Genomic DNA, 22445 nt, shown 5'->3' on the forward strand with positions numbered 1-22445 from the left:
TCTAATCCTATATTCCTTTTTTAGGTGTTTGGTCCATAATCCAGTTGTTTAGTATATTTCCTTCCTTCCTTCCTTCCTTCCTTCCTTCCTTCCTTCCTTCCTTCCTTCCTTCCTTCCTTCCTTCCTTCCTTCCTTCCTTCCTTCCTTCCTTCCTTCCTTCCTTCCTTCCTTCCCTTCTTTCCAAAAAAGGGACATAATTTTTTTTAAAGATAACATTCTACCTGTAATGGCATAATGAGATAGAAATGACTTAAATCAAAGAAAGGGTCAGTTGTCAAAAGTGAAATTCAGATGGTGAGAAAGTACACTAAAGAACACATGTGAACTTAGTGAACAGACAAGGTTATTTTAGAGAATACAGCAGATGGATACAGATGGGAAGCATATATTTTGGCTGATAATATCTAATAGGTTTTCAATGACACCACCTCATAGCCAAGAATCCTTCCAGTATGTCTGCTCCATGCAAGAGGGTTCCAAGAGACTTCCACTTCAGAAGACGAGAAGCTTTGTATTGAAATGCCAGTTGGTGCTATCTGGGGCTCTAGGAAAAAGAATAGGCACAGCAAACCTTGTTACTTAATTTTTTAGCAGACTATTGGTGAAAACATTGTGAACATAGTTGCATAATTGTTAAGGTGAAAGATAGAACAAACTGCATAATAGATCTGAAGTAATAAGGTTTATAGTCTAATCTGTAAGATTTATGTCTTCATTCAAAGATTTCCTGTGTATTAAGCATCAAACCACCATAACATCATGCTCATATTGCACCAAATCTATTAATGACAGCATTTCAGGTGGGTTTCCAAATTCTGTTTCAGAGGACATAAATAGATAGAAACAGTGAGATAGGTACTACTTTACTTACCATCCTCTCCAGAGTACACAAGGGATACTGGGCTCAGGGTGCCTATTCCTTCATGATTAAAGACACCTACTTTTACTTCAAAGGGAAATAGTGGCGGGATGCTTTCATTTCTGTAGACATATTTGGATGCTTCCACTGAAGTCACCACTGCTTTAGTCCAGCTCAAGGAGCCAACCGGCCGAAACATAATCAGGTATCCAAATCCTTCCCCATTTTGTAGTTCTTCAGGAATTGACTGCAAGAAGCATAATAATCACTTCTAACCACTGTACCTGCTCTCTTCATCCCATCCATATATTTTAGGTGCATTGAGTTGGTTGACTGGACCTTGAAGAGAAAATGTTTGTTCCACCAGTCAACGCAATATTGAAAATAATAATTAAAAGAAAAATCTATTGAGACAATCAATTAAGAGACAAAAGACCTAACCAGCAACATTAAAATTATATACTTAAACAAACAACAACAACAAAAAAAGGGGGGGAGAGAGAGAAGGGTCAATGGGGAAAAAAATAACTACAATATAAACCCAAACAATTAAGAACTGAAACAGCATTTCTTTATTAAAATACTCCATAACAGTGACCACTGAGCTCCCAGCTAAACTAACTGAGAGGCCCGACAATAGATTGACAAAGTATAATATAGAAGATAGAAAAAGTACATCAACAGTCCTGAATAACTAATTACATTACATGGGCAAGCAAAAAAAAAAAAACCCAACCGCATATCAGCAATAAGATAGTCAGCCAGACCCAGACTTGGTGCTTTGGTCTTTTCATCAAGATCTACATTTCTCTGTATTTTAGAGTAAGGTGACATTTTTCCATACTTCTTGCCAAAATGCAAGTCCACACCTTATTATCTGCTTTCTGTCTCATTACCCTGGGTCACTTTAAACTGAATTCTATTATCAAAGGGCACCCTGATTCCCAACAACTTTCTTAGTTCCACACAATCTTCTATCAACACAGAAGACATGATTTAAACAGAAAAATCTGTTTTAACGAAGAATATCAACTTTTCAAGACTATTAACTTTTAAACTAAAAAGAAGACTATCACTATTATCTCAGATTCAAACTGACTTTTCTCCCCTTCCTTTTCAACCCGCACTTTGCAATCTTAACCAGTTAGCTTTGAGATCTTACAATGGAAGAGGAGAAATGCAGCAGCTAAGGTATGCGCTGACTGCATTGGACACTTTTGTACCATATAACATGAGATCTTTGATAGGCTCACCTAACAGGTTTATTTCATGAGAACTGGGTGGGTGATGGAATTCAAATTGTTACCAGCCCAGCTCCGAATCTGCTTAGGTTTTTTGAGATCATTCAAGGTCAGCTAGCTTCTGCTGCCATCTGTGACTATCAGCATCTAAGTAATTATACATTCTGCTGTTTACTCTTGTCTGAGTCTTATGGAATAAAAAAGTTATACAGTGGCAATATTAAGTTTATTTATATCCATAATTTATTGGATTTTCTTTTCTTTATTTTAGTTTCTTAGGCTTGAAATATTAACTGGTAGATGATGGATGGCCAGAAGATGTGTGTGTGTGAATGGACATCGCTTACATAATTTAAATTGTTCCTGATGCTCCTGTAATCTCAGATTTAATCAGCTGGCTATTCCATTCATCATAGTAAAGCAGGACTATGGTGTTCTGTTGTGTTAGCTAGTTCCTAGAAGTAAAAGCTTCATGTCAAATTCAAATTAATTTGGAGCATCTGGGGGACTCAGATATTCTCTATGTTATTTTTTCTTCTTCTTCCTGGTATAAAGAAGAGAGAGATTATGAAAGGATGACTTCAGTGTATGGTGGCAAGTATATTTTAAAAGCCACTATTTACAAAGTGCCATTAATTTTTGGCCTGTAGTTTATATTCATTTACTTTAAAAAGCATGAAAATGATTGGAAGGTATGAAGAAATATTTTATATATATAAAAACTCCTGTTGCACCACTTACCCATTTTCTTTCTAATGAACCAAAATGCCCATTTTGTTCTGAGCTTTTCTTCCTTTTTTCCTGGCATTACACACAGAAAGCAACTGTCAGCTGTCAAGTCAATGGGAATAAAGGACTAGCACCCTTTATGTGCTCCTTGTCACATGCTGACAGAGGAACATTTTTTTCTCAGAAAGTTGGGTGTCATGCAGCTGTTTCTTAAAATAATACAGCTGAAATGTTACATTGGACTTATGCCATAGCTATAGTTGTAAAATAAATAAAAGAAATTTCTCCTTCTCACTTACAGCATATAGTGCACAGATACACACATACCAACTATATGTTCATAGTTCTTCATTCATTCATTTATTTGTTACATCACAAAGCCCAAAGCAATTCTCAGCTGTTTAGAATACTGCTAAAAACAAAGCATACCACAAAAATCTAGAAAAACAGAAACAGTGATCTATAACCATATAACAATATACATCCTGAGGCACAAACCCGAACTCAGTTCCCAAGCCCTACAGTAAAGCTGTCTTTATAGCCTTTCAGGAAAATTCCAAACTGAGTGCCAACTGAACCTTGGGGCGAAGCTGTTCCACAAGATGGTTATCACCCCAGAAAAACATTATTTTGGAGATTCACTCCTCTTACCTCACACATGTGGGAACCAGGATGAGAAAACAAGGTTGATCAATTCTAACCTTTGCATGTGGTCCAGAAAGATACCATTGTTGATGGTATTGAATGCTGCCAAGTGGTCAGGTAGGATGTGAAAGGGACATACACCCCACATCAGGTCCTGATGAAAAGTTATCTACCAGAGTAACCAATGCCAAAAACACATCTATTTTCTGTAGTGTTTCTGGAACATTATTTGTCCTAGTTCTTTAGATTTCTGCACTTTATTCAGTCTGACTGGTTTTTAAATTGGAATATTCTTCACATCAAATGGAAAAGATGCATGGTAATGAAACAAAGATTTACATCAATCAGTTTTTAGTGGAATTTAATCCTTCTGCAAAGTAGCCCTTACATGAAGACCTAGCTCTCCTGAGAAATCTATAATGTTGGGAAAGATGAAAGGAAAAGGAAGAAAAGAATGACTAGCAGCAAGCTGGATGAACTTAATCACAGTGACAATGGATGCACTGTTGGAAGACCTGAAGGACCAGACTGGGGATAGATCTTCCTGGAGAAAATCTATATATGTGGTTGCTAATAGTTGACACCAACATGATGGCACATAATCAAAGTAGCCCTGGAGAAACTGATTTTATGAAGCTTATTAAAAGAAATATACAACATAGGCTTTTAATTATTTTGCCAGTACAAATATGAAATTTTTAGACATTTGGAGGCAATGAGAAAAATGTGTTTTTCTGCCTGCTTTTCTTTTCAAACTACAAAAAATTGAATGCATATAAAATTTAATGTTTTATATCATTTACAGCTATAAAATATATTATGTATAACTTGGGTTATTCCTGAACCCATCATCCAAAAATCTTAGCATCTTCATCTTACCAGGATTCATTCTCAATTTATTGGCCCTTATCCAGCCAACATTGCAAATTGAGCAGGTGAAGAATGAAGGCAAAAGTAAACGAGAAGAAGTATGTAGTTATTTCAATTGTTGTTGCTGATAATTATGTAATTATAGTAGGTGGGGATAAGGAACTGTCAGTCTCAAATTGTTGCTGGAATATAACTCCTAACAGCTCCATCCATCCAGGATGGCCAAAGTTGAGACATGTTTGGTATTATAATTTGTTTATTTGATTATGATTGATTAGGTGCCATCAAGTTGATATGATCTGTTAGGGACAACATAGATAGTTCTTCACCAGAATGATCTAACCCCAGCCTGGCCCTTCAGGTCTTCCAATTTAAGCTATATGATACTTCAGTAGAAAGTAACTTAGAGCAACAGTTCCAGATCCAGCATACAGATTAAATATATATATGAATTTAAAAAATCAGTAAAATATATAACACAATATTACTCTGAGATAAACTAACAACAGTTGCTGCAAACACTGTTCTCAAGCAGGGACTGGTTCACGTCAGTTCCAGCTGTGTCAAGGCTGTTTCTGAGATAGAAACAAATTCTTAGAGAGTCCCTGAAACAATTTTTTTCCCTAAAAAGTTTTAATACATGGTGGCCACAACAGAAGTGAAAAAGGAGCAGAGGTGAGCATGGATAAGTCCCCCAATTCCGTTCTCAGTGGACATTTAAAAAACAAAAAACAAAACCAAAAGCATTACATTTTAGCAAAATTGGGAAATATCTGGAGAGTAGCTATCTGGCTCAACTGTATTGTCCAACTGTATGTGTGTGTGTGTGTGTGTGTGCATGTGTGTGCATGTGTGTGTGTGTGTGTGTGTGTGTATATATATATATATATATATATATATATATATACACATACATACATACATACATACATACATACATACATACATACATATACAGACAATAAGTATTCAGCTGGTAGCACTATTTAAAAGCAAGCTTGAAAACTAAACCCATAAATGCTATAGAGAACGTGCACTATGGAGTTGCAGAGATTATTATTCCTGCTTTGCTGGAAAGCAGGCCATACCTATGATTAGATAATGCAAGAGAGTTGCTTGTTTGACTCTGGCAGGCAGGAGTCAGCTCTGAGATAATGAAACATGGAGTTATGGGTGACACGTTCCCTGCGCATCCTCATAAGCTAAACTTTTATCCTCAGATGTGATGCAGAACACTGTCCCATGAGCAGTGAAAAACCCAAATCTAACTATGAGTCTAGTCAGCGTACGTGAAAGGAATAAGAGGCAACATCAGATCTTAGGCAGGGAAATACTTTGGGTTATCCTTGCTGGAGTGTTTCTTCACTATCCTCCAAAGTCACCGTTCACTAGAAATCCATGTTGATTTCATTGGAACTTACTCACTAGTAAATAAACCTAGGTTGAAGTCTTATGTATGAATTTTCTGTTTGCCAGCTAAATATTCATACAGTGGTACTTGATACTGAAAGGCCTAATCCTTTTTTTTTTTTTTTATGTATGACAAGATATAACTTATTATATTCCAAAATAAAAAGGGTGGAGGGACTGACAAGCAAATAAAACTGTGTAAAGTGTTTCATGCGGAAAACACTCAGACAGATTGGAATGTTAAGCTGCCTTCTGCATAACAATGATAAGCGGGCTATAGATGACTTCCAAATATCTTTACCACATTTCTCTCAGTTTACTCTTCTAAATTGCTAACAATGGCACAACAAAGTGATTTTGTTAGAGCTGTATTATAGGTTCCATTCATTATCTTGAAGAATTGAGATTGATTTACAAATTACCTCCCATGTGATGACAAGTTCAGATCGGCTTCCTCCACCTCCACTCACATTTGTGGGTGCCACTGTAGGAACTGACAGAAAGAAACACATACACACACACACAACAGACATTTATATTTTTTTAAAAAAAATCTGTCATATGCATGCATGGCTTTGTGAAAGGAAGGGGATAATGTGAAATCCAAAGTGACAGAGAGGTTTATATCACCACAGCTAGCTATGGGAAAAGAATAATAGGTTACTGAATTCCACTACTCTCTGGCTCACTGTATTCTTATTTGAACTGACCACGACTATATCTACAAATAAAATGTGGAAATTGTACATTGAATCTAACAGGGAGATTATGCTGGTAGTCCAGCTCCATCAAGATTTGGGGCTTGGTTTTGACATCCATTGGGATAGCAGTTTCCAGAAAACCCAGCCAGCTGTCATTGTGATATAACTAATGTCTCTGTCATAGATCATCTCACTGAAATCAATCTGAAGCAATAGGCATCTATAGGAGACTTCTGGATAGGCTGGAATCCTATACCCACTTACAGATAGTCCTTGACTTACAACCACAATTGGGACCAGAACTTCCATTGCCAAGTGATGCAGTTGTTATGTAAGTCACACCTGATTTTACAATCTTTTTTGCCACAGTCATTAAGTGAATCTGGCTTCCCCCACTGATTTTGCTTGCTGGAAGCTCCCTGGGAAGATCGCAAATGGTGATCATGTGACCCCAGGACTCTGCAACTGTCGTAAATACATACTGGTTGTCAGGCACCCAAATTTTAATCATGTGACTGCAGGGATGCTGTGATGGTTGTAAGTCAGTTTTTTTCAACACCATCATAACTTTGAATGGTTGTTAAATGAATGGTCATAAGTCGAGAACTAACTGTACTTGAACTCATAGGATTTACTTTTGTGTAGATATATCTGTTACCACCAATGCCACAAAATTATCCACATCATGAGCTACTGGATACCTTATAGTTCTTGTATAGTAATGCCTCAACATATCTTGACTTCCAATCTACAGTATAGCCAAGAAACATAACCTTTTCATCTTTGACAAATTTCTGATTTCTTTTACTGCTAGATACTCTATATTCACCAAAATAAATTTATATTTTATTTTTTGATCGAAATACATTGTCAAATTTTGCTGTTATCAATAACTTTGAGTGAATTGTTTTGGAGTTGCCAAACATGGGAAAGGGGAATGGGATGATTAACTAAAATGAAGAATTAAAATGAGACTTTTAAGCCAAGCACAGCTAACATTCCACTGTCCAATGAACTAGTTAATGCTCAATTAGAGCTTGCATTAAATAAGTTAAGTATTTACTGTATTTGCACGGAAAAGAAATTTATACCACTGCTCAACAAAGCCTCAACTGGATCATAGTTGAGAATCAGATGAAAATTTACAGTTAACTGCACAATTAATTCTTAGTTCCATTTTAATGAAATGAGTGGTGGCTCATTTGCTTCTAGAAAAAGTATCAATGCATGATCAGGTTTCAGTTGGCAATATAGACCTTATAAGACAAACTCTCCATTCCCCCTTTTATTACCATTTGTCACACCTGTTGCTCTGAGGCTGATTTTAATTAGCAATCTAACCATTTAGCAGAGAGCTACAAAATACAATTTGTTCCCTATTGTGTTTGGAACACTTATATAGCTAAAGTGAGTGGGGTTTATCCAAATCTCTAGGTCCTGCATAGTACATGAAAGCTGCTGTTTTATTTCTGTATCTTCCATACTGTAGATTTCAACACTCCTACAAAGGAGATATCTAACATGAATAAAGCTGTTCATTAAAGGTCATTTGAATAACTTTTGTTGAAAAAAATCCCTATCCCTTTCTGCTTTCTCTTTAGAATGTTTCAGCATATAAAATACTCTAAGTAGCATAAAAAGGGGGGAAAATGATATAGGTTCCATTTAACATATTTAGTTAAACAATTATATGCTGAGAATATTAAGCTTTCTGAATATTTGGAATGTGTTCAGTATTGGTAATCAAGGAGTGAGATGGGTTTCCCCTCTCTGATAAAATATACTGCTATATAGGGGGTGTAGGGCAAATTCGATGGGTGCACAGGTTCAGAGGAAGAATGGTAAGTCCAATAACATATATAATTATTTATTTATTTAGTTTGCAATTATGATAAAAAATGAGCAGAGGAACAATTGATATACCCTTAATTTATGTAAAAAAACAACCATAGGGTGGGCTGACTTTTATATTTCTTTGTAGAATTAAATTTATCTATTTAATTATTTAGTTTATGTAGCTACCCATTGCAGTCAAGTGACTCTAGGTGCCTCACAACAGAAAACATAAAAACACAATGATATATGAAGAAAACTGTATTTACAGTAATTACAATAAACAGTAATAATTCCATACATGCTAGGCTTAGTTTACAACCTGGTCTTAATGCCTGAGGGAAAAACCAGGTCTTCAAGGCTTTCTGGAAGGCAAACAAGGATGGGGTGATCCAGATCTCAGGGGGAGATGTTATTCCATTGGGCAAGCTGCATGACAGAAAAGGCATACTTCCTGTGTTCCACTAGAGGACATTGTTTCACATAAGGGACCTAAAGCATGCCTATCCTGCTAGATATGGTAGGAGAGACAGAGAGGTGGTACTGCAAATAACCTGATTCTGTGCCATGTAATTGATTCTGTGCCATCAAGTCATTTTTTTACTTCTAGCAACCACATAAATAGATTTTCTACATGGTTATCATTTCTAATCTGGTCTTCCAACAGTGCACTCATCACCACTGTAACTGAGTCAATCCACCTTGCTGCTGGTCATCATCTTCTTTTCTTTCCTTCTACCTTTCCCAGCATTAGAGCCTTCTCTACAGACCCAGGTCTTCACATAACATGTCCTAAGTAGGATAATTTATTCTGGTCATTTGTGCCTCAAGTAAGAACTCTTGGGTTGATTTGTTCAATGATCCATTTGTTTGTTTTCTTGGCTGTTCACATTATTCTCAAGAGTCTTCTCCAACACCAAAGTTCAAAAGAGTCAATACTCTTCCTATCCTGCTTCTTTAAAGGCCAACTTTCTCTTTCATAAATTGTCACCATGTCTAATACCATGGCTTGCACAATACTGATATTTGTAGATATGGAGATATCATGGCATTTGAATATCTTTTCCAAGGCTTTCATAGCTGCTTTACCAAGTGCTAGTCTGAAGCATATTTCCTGACTACTTGTTCCTTTACTGTTGACGGTTGATCCTAAAAGGCAGAAGCTTTTTACTACTTCAATATCTTCATTTCCAATTCTAAGGTTGGTTGTTCTAACTGTTGTCATTAGTTTGGTCTTCTTTATATTTAATTTTAGTCCCTTTTTTTTCATTTTGCTCTTTAATTATATTGCTAGGGCTTGAAGATCCTTTACATTTTTGGCTATCAGAGTAGTATAATCAGCATAGTGCACATTATTGATGTCTCTTCCTCCAATTTTAAACCACCCTCATCTTCTTCCAATCCAGCTTCCCTTAATATAATTCAGCATATAGGCTGAATCAATAAGGGGGGAGTATACAGCCTTGTCACACTCCTTTGCCAACCTGAGGCCAGTCTGCTTCACCATATTCTGTCTGTACTATGGCTTCCTGACCTGCATTTAAGTTTCCCATGAGGACGATGAGATGTTCTGGGATTCCCATTTTTCTGAGCACTTTCCACACAATTGATATGATTGACACAATCAAAGGCCTTTCTATAATCAATGAAGCATAAGACTTATTTTTGGGGTTTTTTTTTTTTTTTTGGCTTTCTCAATTATCCAGTATGCATCTGGAATAATGTCTCATGTTCCTTGGTCTTTCCTAAAGCCAGCTTGAAATCTCACATCTCTTTTTCCATGTAGGACTCTAATCTGCATTGGATGATCCTAAACAGTATTTTGCTACCATGTGAAATTAGGATATTGTATGACAGTTTGCACACTCTGTTAAGTCTTCTTTGTTGATATTGAAATGTAGATTGACCTCTTCCAATCTGTTGGCCACTGTATTGTTCTCCAAATTTGCTGGCATAGCTTGGCTAGAAATGTGGCTGATTCCTCTTCTGCTGCTTGCCATTTTTGTGTGGGTATTCCATCAGAAATAGTCATCAAAAGGCTATTCCTGTAGCCCTTTGATTTGGTAATGAGTGGAGTGCTGATCTAACTTCTAATACTAGAGGTTCTAGTAAGTACAGAATATCTAAGGTATCTTGGATGTTGAGGTCTGTACAGTGTTTCAGTATACTTCGATTTTAGTTTGATCTACTTTGAATTGGTTACTATCTGTCCATTGGCATCCTTTAGCATACCAGTTCCAGGCTGGAATCTCCTTCTGAGTTCAGAAGTCTTTTGGAAGGAAACTTTCCATTTTTCCACGTCTGTTACCATCTTCAATATCTTTACAGATGTTTTTGTAATACTTCTTGTCTCTTCTAACAGGTCTCTGAAACAAGTGACCACCAGCACCTTAAATTGCACCTGGAAGTCTACTGGGAGGCAGTACAGCTTGTAAAGCAGTGATATTTCATTGGCATACTATGATGAACTCCAAACTGCCCACAACATTGAATTCTGGACCAGCTATAGTTTCTGAATGCTCTTCAGGGGAAGCACAATATAGAGTGTGTTGCAGTAGTCCATCCATGAGGTGACTAAAGCATAAGCGACCATGAGCACAGCCTCCTGATCTAGGAATAGGCATAACTGACACACAGGATCAAGTTGTGCAAAGACCCTACTGGCCACAGCTGCCACCTGCTCCTTGAATGAGTAGCCACAAGTCTAGAAAGCCTTCCAAATTGTGCACCAGCTCTGTCTGAGGGAGTGTTACTCCATCCAGAGTCAAAGGTGGTAAAGCACCAGAATCAGAGGGCTCTAAATCCCACAGCCACTCAGTATTTCTGGAGTTGAGTCAAAGTCTCTTCTTCCCATCTTGTCTCTCACAGTCTCCAGGCACTGGGAAAGAACCTTGACAATATCACTTAGCCAGCCAAGGGCAGGGACGTACAGTTGAGCATCATCAGCATACTGATGTTATTTAACTTTGTGTCAGCAAATGACATCACCTAACAGCTTTATGTAGATGTTAAATAGGAGTGGAGAGAGACCATAGTCCGCTGCCACCTCATATTGCAGGGTCTAGTGCTAGAGCTCTCCCTCTATGAACATTGACAGAGCAGCATTGGAGGAAGGAGAATTCGTGTAAAACAGTGACCTCTAGGCCCAAACCTCTAAACAGTCCAAAATGATACCATGATTAATGGTATCAATTCACTGAGATATCAAGGAGGGCCAGGATAGGTGCACTACCCCTGTCCTAGGTCCATCAGAGGAAATCTGTAAGTGCAATCAATGCCATCTTGGAACTACTGTATAATCTAGACTGAAACCTGACTAAAAAGGGTCTAGGTAATTCACTTCCTCCAGGGCGTTTTGAACCTGTAATCCTACCACCTGCTCAACAACCTGACTCAAAAAGGAAAGGTTGGAGACTGGATGAAAGTTGTGCAGTTCTGTTGGATCCAGTGATGGCTTCTTCAGGAGTTGGTGAACCACCACTTCTTTCAAAGTGAACAGAACTCTCTAGCTGCCTCTGCCTCTGAGTAGCCAGTTTGAAGTCTGCCAGTAGCATAAGTCTGGGAAACTGTACTGGCAGCCCAGTCATGTCATCAAGCACTCAGTAGGGAAGCCACTATGCAACAGGGAGGCTGATATAAAAGCAGTAGACCCAATTAACTTCACAAACAGGGTCTCACATCTAGTTATTTCCAATACAGATACTGGCAGCTACAAGTTTCTTAGATGATAGTAGCCACTTGACATCTTGCTTAAGAGTTACAGCTGGGTGCCACACTCAAACCCATCCCCTCTGTGCCCAAGCAAATTTCAGTAATGCATAGCAAGTCAGCCCTCTTATCCATGAATAAATCAAGGCAAGTTTTTTTACACACCAACATTACATTAAGCAGTAGCAGTAATCAGAGACTAGGGCACAAAAGCTCCAAACAGCAGGCATAAGGGTTGAACATTTACTTGAATTGGTTGTGTTACTGAGCAGTGTGTTAAGAAACTCTTTTAAGTATTTCACATTTCTGAACAAGATGGAAAAGCAAGTTGCTGAAATAGATCCATGGACAGTGCCAGGTTTAAGAATCTTTTTTTGCGGGGCTGGAGGTGGTGTGGGGGGCTGCTGGCCATCATTCCATTCCCCCCAAAGGGAGGGAGAGAAAGAAAGGAATGGCCACTTAATACTTTTATATCTACACACAACTGTCTTCATATACATATACACATACAAACACATATATATTCTGATAAAAAACTAGGAATAGAAAAGGATGTAATTTTTGCTGTTAATCTGGTAAAAGTTAAAAGAACTGGAATGCATATATGCACTAAGTTTTGTACACTGATGCCAGTCTTTTTTTTTTTTTTTTCCTTTTAATCAATGAGGTCTACACAGCAGCATCCACTGGGGCCTTTAAACCAATTAATCTGATGAAAGCAGCATTGTACCACTAGATTCAAGCCCCACCCCTTTTGTATCTCCATTGCTGTACATGCTAAAGGCACAGAGCCTGTGGCATGATTGCATCATGCTGCCTTTGCCATTTTACTGAAAGCAGCTCGAGCCTACAAATATTCCTGGGTTTGCAACTGGGAAAAAAAAAAAGTCTTGAAAAATATGTATAAAAATAATGCACATTTTAGGAAATGTATGTGTGCAAATACATTAGGAAAGTCTTAATGAGTAGGATTGTATGCATTCAGATAGTTGCGTGTATGTCAGTATTATATAACTATGTTAATACTATAAATGTTATATATACTAGTATAAATGTGCTGATTAATATCCAACAGAATTTACTGATTTCTCCTTCCTTCCTTCCTTCCTTCCTTCCTTCCTTCCTTCCTTCCTTCCTTCCTTCCTTCCTTCCTTCCTTCCTTCCTTCCTTCCTTCCTTCCTTCCTTCTTTCTTTCTTTCTTTCTTTCTTTCTTTCTTTCTTTCTTTCTTTCTTTCTTTCTTTCTCAGTGCTATTCTATACATCTGTACAGAAGTAAGTTTAAGCAAGTACAATAAGGCTTAGACCAGGAAAATGGATATATAATTATACCCTTTAAAAAGAAATATTTTATTGAAGAGAGATAATAATACCACAAGGCACTTTTCCTTCATGGCTGGATCTAGGAGCAGTTGAAAACCCCCCTCCAAGGTGTGATAAGTGATCAAAAGAAAAAGAGAGCATTGTCTGGCACCCTTGGCATCCTCTCCCCCCTGCCCTGAATTTTTCCCCCATTATGGAAGATTTTATATTGCAGTTTAGCTATTATTAGTCTTAAATTAATGTGAAGTACTTTAGCTGCCAATATTTAGCTGGAAAATGGGGACAGAGAAATATAAAAAATAAATACAAATAACCTTCAAATCCCTTTATTGTGCTTTGAAGGTTACTGAAAAGTAAGCCATTGTGATTTAATGTTATAATGAGTAAAGCTGCATTTGAAGAGCTTCTAAACCCATCAACAATATTTTAAGTAGCTTACTCGATGCTTTGGTTCTTAGTAGCTCAGATGGTGTGCTCGGTTCCCCAATTCCAACACTGTTGGCAGCAACAACTCGAAACTCATATTCAACCCAGGGGTTTAGATCAACCACTGTAGCTGTGTGGGTCTTCCCGTTAATAACTTCAGGAACTTAACAAAAACAAAGAAGAAAAGGGTTAGAGACCTAACAGCTGAAAACAGCATAGAATGTAAGTTGGAAATATGTACCTGTTGAAACTGCTTGCCATCCAATGGAAAAAGGGGTCCTTGTCTGAACTGTGTATGTGTGGACAGGACTGTTATTATCTGCTCCTGATTTCCAGTTCAACACTGCAGTGGTACTAGAAACATGCTCAGTACTAACCTCCTTCGGTGGGCCAGGAATGCCTTTGAAATTGAAAGAAAAGATCCATGTTATTTTAGCAGAATTGTTTGAAAACCTATTGCTCCTTAGAGTTTACTGGCCAACTTAGTACTAATTCACCTGATCAAAGGGGGTTGTTTGAGATACACATGAGGTATTCCCTTCAGCCATCTAGTATGTGCCCTAATGGCGAGAGGATCTTACCTGAATACCTATATACAGTAGATTTGATTTGGAGAGATTCTTTAAGATCGAGGCTTAAGACCTTCCTGAAACTGAGAAAAAACAATACCCGGGGTATCTCAAAGGTAGTCATGCTGACTGGGAGGTGTAGTTCAGCAGCTTCTGTTGCCAGCAGTTCCTCATCCCTCTCAAAATAATGCAAACTAAACTACACAAAGTTTTTTTCTCTCCACTTTTTAGTCAATTATACAAAATGATTCCCATCTGTCTGTAGCCACAAAATCCCTTAAATGGTCTTATGACTGGAATCAACAGATTATATAAATGAAATAAACACTAAAATCCAAACTTCCATTCCTATTTCATTTTGCTACTTCCAGTTAATATGGAATGAACCCATTATTGTCATATCTGCTAAAATACAAGGTATCCTATAGTTCCCCTATCTTCTAATAGCTGCCTAGAGGATATGTGAATCAATTCCAGCCTACGGTGGGAATATGGCAAATTAAGTTTCCAAGATCAAATCTGCGAAGCAGCCACTTTCAACAATATTTATGTTCACACCTATTTCTTGACTGGTACCCCTGGGAGTGGCTTTCTTTCCCAATCACATCTAAACAATCATACCTTAGCCAGATAAAATCTCAGTTTCCGTTTCCATTCCAGCCTTCATCAAATGATTCAAGATTAAATAATTCTTGGCTCTAATATTTATAGGTCAGCCTTTAGGGCAACATACATTCTCAAAAGAAGAGAGTGAAGATAACAGGAGGAAGAAATCATGTGTATTACTACTTCCATCTGAATTAGTCAATTGCCTACTGAGCAAATTTTAGTCTCAAGGGAATATATAATAGTAGGACATATATCTGATCATCAGATATGCACATTTCATTTAACCAGCTTCTCTGAAATTTCAGAGTATCATGCTCTTCTGTATAGTTAGCTGAAGTTTTACAGTTTATAGACTTACCCCTTACAATTATTTCTGCTGATTCTGATAGAATGTCCATCGAAGTTTGGACGGTGCATGTGTATTTTCCAGAATGTTTTAGCTGAATATTTCTTATCATCAGATCCCCTACAGATTCCTTTATATAAAAAGAACACAAACATCTAATCACACATGATGCATTTCCCATAATGGATATTTCTGTAACTTGCTAAATATTAATAAAGATGCAGTTTTAAAATTGAATTATACATTACTGTCATCCATTTCTTTCATTCAAACACTTTTATTACAGCTTCCCACAAATAATGCCAACACTGAAAGCAAAAGCTAAATGGATTTGGCTATATAAAGCAATAAAGCTTCCACTGAGTAGATTTTGGAAATGGACTCAAAAGTAAATTAGAAGAAACATACCCATACAGTGAGTTTTGGGGACTCAGGACCAATTACTAGTACACGTGTAGTATAATAAGATTCTATCAAGCATGTTTTAGAAGAAGGTGCTCCATTCCTCCTCATGGTAGGACTGAGTCAGCTTCCCCTTAGTTGTAAGAAAGAACACTGAGATACCTAGACTGAATATTTCTTTAATTACTGCAGCCACTCAGAGTTCCTGTGCTGGAAATATCCTCTAGAAATATAACACCAGTAGAGATTTGCAACTATTTCTATACATAAGATCTCAGCTGTACATTTGGAGGCAATGTCTTCTTTAAAAGAAGTCATAAGAGATCTCTTTGAATCTTTGGAGGTTTTCAACTTTTTCCATGGTTGCTACTTGCCCTTTCCATGGAAAAAAAGTGATCCTCTAACTGTTCAGTTTCTTAAAGCATCCAAAGTACAGAGAAAGCATAGCATTTATAGAAATACTCTTTTTTTTTATGATCATTTAGGCCTGATAATAGATTCAAATAAGTATGCAGTGCCAGACTTACTACTAGAAGATAATTGGATAGACGATAGATGCCTAACTATACATTTCTCACACACATATAGTTTACAAACACACATTTAAAAAATGTCCCTTTATGTTGTTTACAGAGGAAAATTTTAAAACTATTTTTCATGTGATTTCAAAATGAGATGTTTTTAAATGTGTACACAAAAATAGATGCACACAATGATTGAACTAAACTTACACCTCCAGCTCTTTCAAAATGAGCCTTTCTTCTTTTAAAATCAATAAGATATCCATTGAATGACCATGAAAAGACAACCTCAATGGATGGATCCCTGGATACTTGACAGGGCAGAACTATACTTTCTCCAACAGTAACATCCATATCGCAAGGTGGGTTAGTGATGACAGTTTTTTCTGTTGGAGAAGAAAAAGTCCTTCTTGGTTATACATAAAGTTCACAAATATCAGTTATCTCAGGAATAACTACAAAGATCTCAAAGTCTTTTTCCAAAGATACCAGTTCAAAAAACCATTAAGTCATTTCAAGCATACCCCCAACCACTTAATTAACAACCTTCTAGTGTACTTAGGAGACAAGCAATGAGCTATAGATTTGATTCCTGCACCTCTTTACTATTGTTGAAATGATTGCCTGATAAATTAGAGATGACAACTCCCCTATTATAAGCAGTTTAAGTGAATACAGCTTATGTTGATGAAGGCATTATGCAATCATGGTAATTCATATGCATGTAAATAAATTGCACTAGGAAGTCTGGCTACAGTGATAAGTACAGTATCAATTATGTGGACTGGTAGGAAAAAAAGAGCTGGGGACAAAAAGGATGAGGGATGTATTTTGACATAACAGTATAATGGCTATCAATCTGGACAATAGTATAAATAGAGGACTCCAGTGTTTCCAATGTGCAAAGCTATGAAAACATCTGTTAGAAAATGTAGTTATTCACAATCCAACCAGCACTTATTTTGGGAAGCTAGCTAAATAGCATAATGTTTGTTTGTTTTTTTCCCCTCGGGCAGGGGGGGGGGAAGTCTGATTTTGAAAATGAGTTGATACTTTGAATCAGGCATAAAACTCTCTTGAAAATATAAGAGAATAGTTGGTACCCTTTTGCCCACCCTGACTGGCCCTAGATGGAGCACTGGAAAACAAACCTTTGTCTCTTCCTGCTTATGTGAACCAAAGTTCAGTTGAAAAGGCTATTTAAGTTGAAATCAGTTGTCTGAAGGCAAGTAACATGCACTTTTTAAAATGTATATAGCTTCTCTGTCTCTTTCTTTCTCTCTCTATTGCAGAATCAGGATTTCATCTCACCAAGATTAAGGGTTAATCTTTCAGATCACAATCCTGCTTTATCTCTTTTTATCTTTTTAACTGCCCAGGGTGGTCAACAGTTAGGCTGCATGATCTGAATATGAATTTCTAGCCAACTATATCTTTTTAAGCATGAATACAAAGACACCCCACAAAAAACAGTATCTAATTTTCCATGTTTTTCATGCATTTAATATACATGGAAGCTATTATCTGATAGAAATAATTGGAGCATCTGAAATATAATCTGCCCTTTGCTTAAGCATACCCACTAAGAAGCTGGGGAAAGGCCTACAATCATCATTTTATGTATTTCTCTTTGTGAAGAAAAGGCATCTGGAAAACAGAAGCCAGAAAATACCACACGCTATTGTTCCATTTTGTTTTATTATGCTATGTTAAGCAGTTCAACCATGCATTCTGTGAAATATGCATTCTTGCAGTCTTAGCAGAACAAAAAGTATCTCTTATAGAAGACTGAAGTCAGGTCTTCCTGGATATATCAGTCTAACCAGATCACATCAACTTCTATGAATGATGCTGAAATGATTGCTTCATTTGACCCAAGCTGTTGTTTCTTATGAGGCTTTCTTTAAAATTCCCATGCTGAACTTTTTAAACGGCTCTTAAAACTTCCATTTTCTCATTAGCTATCTGCTTTGCTTGCTATCTGCAGGAATGAATCATGGAGCATAACCTGCTTCCAAAAAGAAGAATAGACCAAGTACTCAGTGCACTTGAAGTATAATAGAGATTTCTGTCACAAAGGATAAACAGCCCAATGAGCAGCAGTAAACATTAGATTTGTGTGTTTGTTTTTAATTCTGACATTTCAGTTGAATACAATACAGAAGCAATGAGGCCTGTAATTGAACAGCCAAAACTTCTCCAGAAGGGAACCAAAACAAATGTTCTCTGAAAACACCGTAATTGTGATACTATGTTATTATTTTCAGTTTTTAATAAAATTTTCAATTGTCAAATTAAGGCTTTCCATTTTTAAAAACATAGTTGTAACATCATACACAGTTAGAATCCATCTCTGTTGTGTGTAAAATGCTATTCATTAATAACCATTAAATGCTGGTTGAGATCCAACAAGTACTCTTTAGAACACAGACGTAGTACTCTTTAAATATAGATCATCATCATCATGAGTTTGAAAAGTTCCAATCCCAAATCTCTTATATTCTGAAGTTCTCACTAATTATCCAAGTGACTTTATTTATTTATTTATTTGCCAAATTTACATGGCTGCCCATCTCACAAACAAGTGACTCTGACTGGCATACAACAGAGCTAAAAACACTATATATATATATATATATACATACATATATACACATACATATATATATATATATATATATATATATATATAAATAAACTACTACTACTACTATTAATATTATTATTATTATTATTATTATTATTTATTATTATACTTCAAAACAATAAAAACACAAAGCTAAAAGAGAAGAAATATTGGGCAAACAGCAGATGTTAATGACAATGGAGCCACCTCAATATTTCACCAGTCCCCCGGGGTCCCCTGCCTGATGGCACAACCAGGTTTTGAGGGACTTCTGGAAAGTCTAAAGGGATGAAGCCAGCCTCACTTTGGTGGTGGGGGTGGGGGAGATATTCCATAAAGTAGGCATCACATCAGAAAATGTCCACTGTCTAGGACCCACTAAATGTAGCTCCCTAGCTGACAGGACCCACAGCATGTCCTCTCTGCTGGATCTGGTGGGATGAGCTGATGTAATTGGGGGGAGGTGGTCCCTCGGATAACCTGGTCCCATGCCATGAAGGGCTTTAAAGTTTAAAACCAGCACCTTGAATTGGACCTGGAAACAGACTGGTAACCAATGCAGCTTGCAGAGCAGAGGTGTAAGGTGGTTTTTTTTTTAGAAACACACATAACTGCCCATGCCACTGCACTTTGCACCAGCTGAAGCTTCTGGATACTCTTCAAGGGCAGCCCCATGTATAGCACATTACAGTAGTCCAACTGGGAGGTGACTAGGGCATGACAGACTATTAAAGCCCCTCAATCTAGGAATGAGCACAAGCAAAGACCCTCCTAGCCACGACTGCCACCTGCTCTTCAAGCAGGAGTTGTGAATCTAGGAGGATCCCCAGATTTCAGACAGGGTCCATTTGGGGCAGTGTAACCCCATTCAGTACCAAAGATGGCATAGTCCTAGAACCGGTGGGCCCTAAAACCCAAAGCCGTTCAGTCTTCACAGGGTTCAGTTGAAGCCTGTTGTTCCCCATCCAGATCCTCACAACCTCCAGGCACCGGGAGAAGACATCCACTGCATTGCTTAATTCACCAGAGGCAGAGATGTATAACATCATCTTACTGATGACACCTCACCCCATGATGATGCATGAACTCACCCAGTGGCCTCATGTAGATGTTGAATAGGAGCAGAGAGAGCACCAAACCCTGTGGCACCCTATACAGTTGGGCCAAGGGTGAGATCTCTCCCCCCCCAAATCACCACCAGCTGGAATTGACCCCAAAGAAAGGAGGTGAACCAACACAACACTGTGCTGCCCACCCTCAATTGTCTGAGCCAATCCTGAAGGATACAATGGTTGATGGTATTGAAAGCTGCAGAGGAGTCAAGTAGGGCAAGGATGGGTGCATAACCGTCATCCTGCCTGCACCAGAGGTCATCCAAAAAGGTGACCAATGCTCTTTCCAACCCATACCCATGTCTGAATCCTGACTGGAAAGGATCCAGATAATCCACTTCATCCAAGGTTCTCTGATGCTGCTGTGCAACCACCTTCTCAACCACCTTCCCCAAAAAGGAGAGGTTAGATACTGGACGAAAATTGTCCAGTAGAGTGGGGTCTAGTGATTGCTTCTTCAGGAGGGAACAAATCAAGGTCTCCATAAAAGGTAAAGGAACAACTCCCTCACTCAAAGAATTCACTATCACTACAACCCATTCACACAACACCCCTCAGGCCACTTTAACAAGCCAAGAGGGGCATGGATCTAAGGAGCATGTGGCTGAGCTCACAGTCTGAAGGATCCTGTCTACTTCATCAGGGTTCATAATCTGCAATATTATGCTATGAGGAAGAATGAAAAGGAATGCTTGGTGGGATAATGAAGTCAAAGAGGCTGGGGATAAGAAATGGGAAAAAATAAGATATACAAATGTGGGGAGCAACGTAGTGGATAGCATGTGGTCTGTTCTGATGTATGTTTGCCAAAAGAAGCAAAAGTGGCTATGTAGAAGAGCATACTTCTATCCATCTAGCTACATGGAAATAGAATTGAGTATGTTGGGAGAAATATAAACATAATTTGAATGCAGTGGGAATGGGTTACCTTAAAAAGTGTCAGAAAATATAGGAAAAGATAGGTTTAAGAATGAATGGGTACTGAATGAATGTGAATTGAATTCAGGCATGAGTGAGCAGTATGAAAATAGTACATTATGAAGTTTGGTCATGTAAAGAGAATAAGTATCACAAAACAAATATAAGAAAGAAGGGTAAATGGATTAAAAGGAAGGAGAAGATTGAGGAAGTTATGGTATATGGAGTTGATGAGGTCCTGAAAGAGAGGAGTGAATAGTTTAAAGAACAAATTGATATGTATGAAGCTGTGTATGGCCAACATGGAAGCAAGAATGGTTTGCAAGGATAGAAAGATATAGAGCGGTGATGTATGCGTAAACTAGATTTAGCTATATTTCCTTATCTTTTTCTTGTGCCCATGCCTTCTATTCTTCGCATAATGTTGCTTACTTCAAAAAGGAATAGTACAATGGGAATGTATGTACATATGGACACTAACACTTCATTTCTGGTAAAATATTGTTGTGATCAAATTCATGGATTGGTTGTTTCAATTCAACTTTTCAACTTACGTCACTAGAGGATTTCAAACATTCAGTTAAGAAAGCCTGGTGAGCAGTTGGTTAATTTCAACTACAACCAGCTTTTATAGCCTGGGGAGGGTGGGTGGGCAGGAGGCAAACGAGTGACATCTCAAGAAAAATGGGTAAGAAAAGCATACAATGATAATTATATTGTTCTATTATAAAGTACAATAAAAAATGTTCTCATTTTTAGGGAAATATATTGTTTTAACATGTTGAAGAAAAAGTTAGATTTTTCTAACAGGAAGAATTGATTAAAGCACGTGAATGAGATATATGTACCTTTTTCAACTTAGTGTTGTCATTTTATTTATTAGATTTATATCACACTTCTCACACAGGAACTCAAGGAGCGCACATCCCGCTGTCTTCTGGCAACAACAACCTGTGAGGTAGATTGGGCTGAGAGAGTGACTGGCCCCAAATCACTCATGAGCTTCCATGAATGAGGATTAACTACAACTTGGTTCTCCCTATCCCTAGTTCAACACCTTAAATACTACATCAAACTGGATCTCTTTTATTTGTACGTACATGCATGTATCTGTACATAGTATGTACATGCATAGATTCACACATAAACATGCACATGCTGAAAGCAGCATAGTATTTAGACATGTAGGCAAAAAAATAATTAAATTGGGGCTGGGCAGTTTTATAAGAACAAAAGACAAACATTCCTCTGATAGGTCCAACTACAGCACTATCTCGTTCATGGCTATAGTTTAAATTCAGGTTATGTTATTTATTGCTAACTAGACTAGAACATCTCGCCTCTTCAGTGTGTTTGTTCTCTAATCACTGCTTCCATAACAACTGGTGAAACTTACTTCACCTGATTAATGAGCTTATGAAAATATGTTATTGGCAAGATAAAATTGCTAGGGAAGGAAGGAAGGAAGGAAGGAAGGAAGGAAGGAAGGAAGGAAGGAAGGAAGGAAGGAAGGAAGGAAGGAAGGAAGGAAGGAAGGAAGGAAGGAGGGAGGGAGGGAGGGAGGGAGGGAGGGAGGGAGGGAAGGAAGGAAGGAAGGAAG

The 22445-nt window shown here is 37.7% G+C and overlaps 1 protein-coding gene across 1 annotated transcript in view; it reads right to left on the reverse strand.

The window, feature by feature from the left end:
• The window catches only part of LOC103061671 (contactin-6), a 160066-nt gene that overhangs the window by 15118 nt on the left and 122503 nt on the right, over positions 1-22445 (reverse strand). The window contains exons 11-17 of the mRNA XM_088134694.1: positions 16400-16575; positions 15279-15396; positions 13984-14142; positions 13756-13905; positions 6177-6247; positions 872-1106; positions 429-544 (exon numbers count right to left, since the gene is read on the reverse strand). Of these exons, the coding sequence (XP_087990820.1) occupies positions 429-544; positions 872-1106; positions 6177-6247; positions 13756-13905; positions 13984-14142; positions 15279-15396; positions 16400-16575 (1025 nt within the window). The remainder of the gene's footprint in view (positions 1-428; positions 545-871; positions 1107-6176; positions 6248-13755; positions 13906-13983; positions 14143-15278; positions 15397-16399; positions 16576-22445) is intronic.

Source organism: Python bivittatus, unplaced genomic scaffold, assembly GCF_059951505.1.
Source record: "Python bivittatus isolate LINGU-HERP-01145 unplaced genomic scaffold, Pbiv_v1 ctg000080_np1212, whole genome shotgun sequence".
In the NCBI taxonomy this organism is placed as follows: Eukaryota; Metazoa; Chordata; class Lepidosauria; order Squamata; family Pythonidae; genus Python; species Python bivittatus.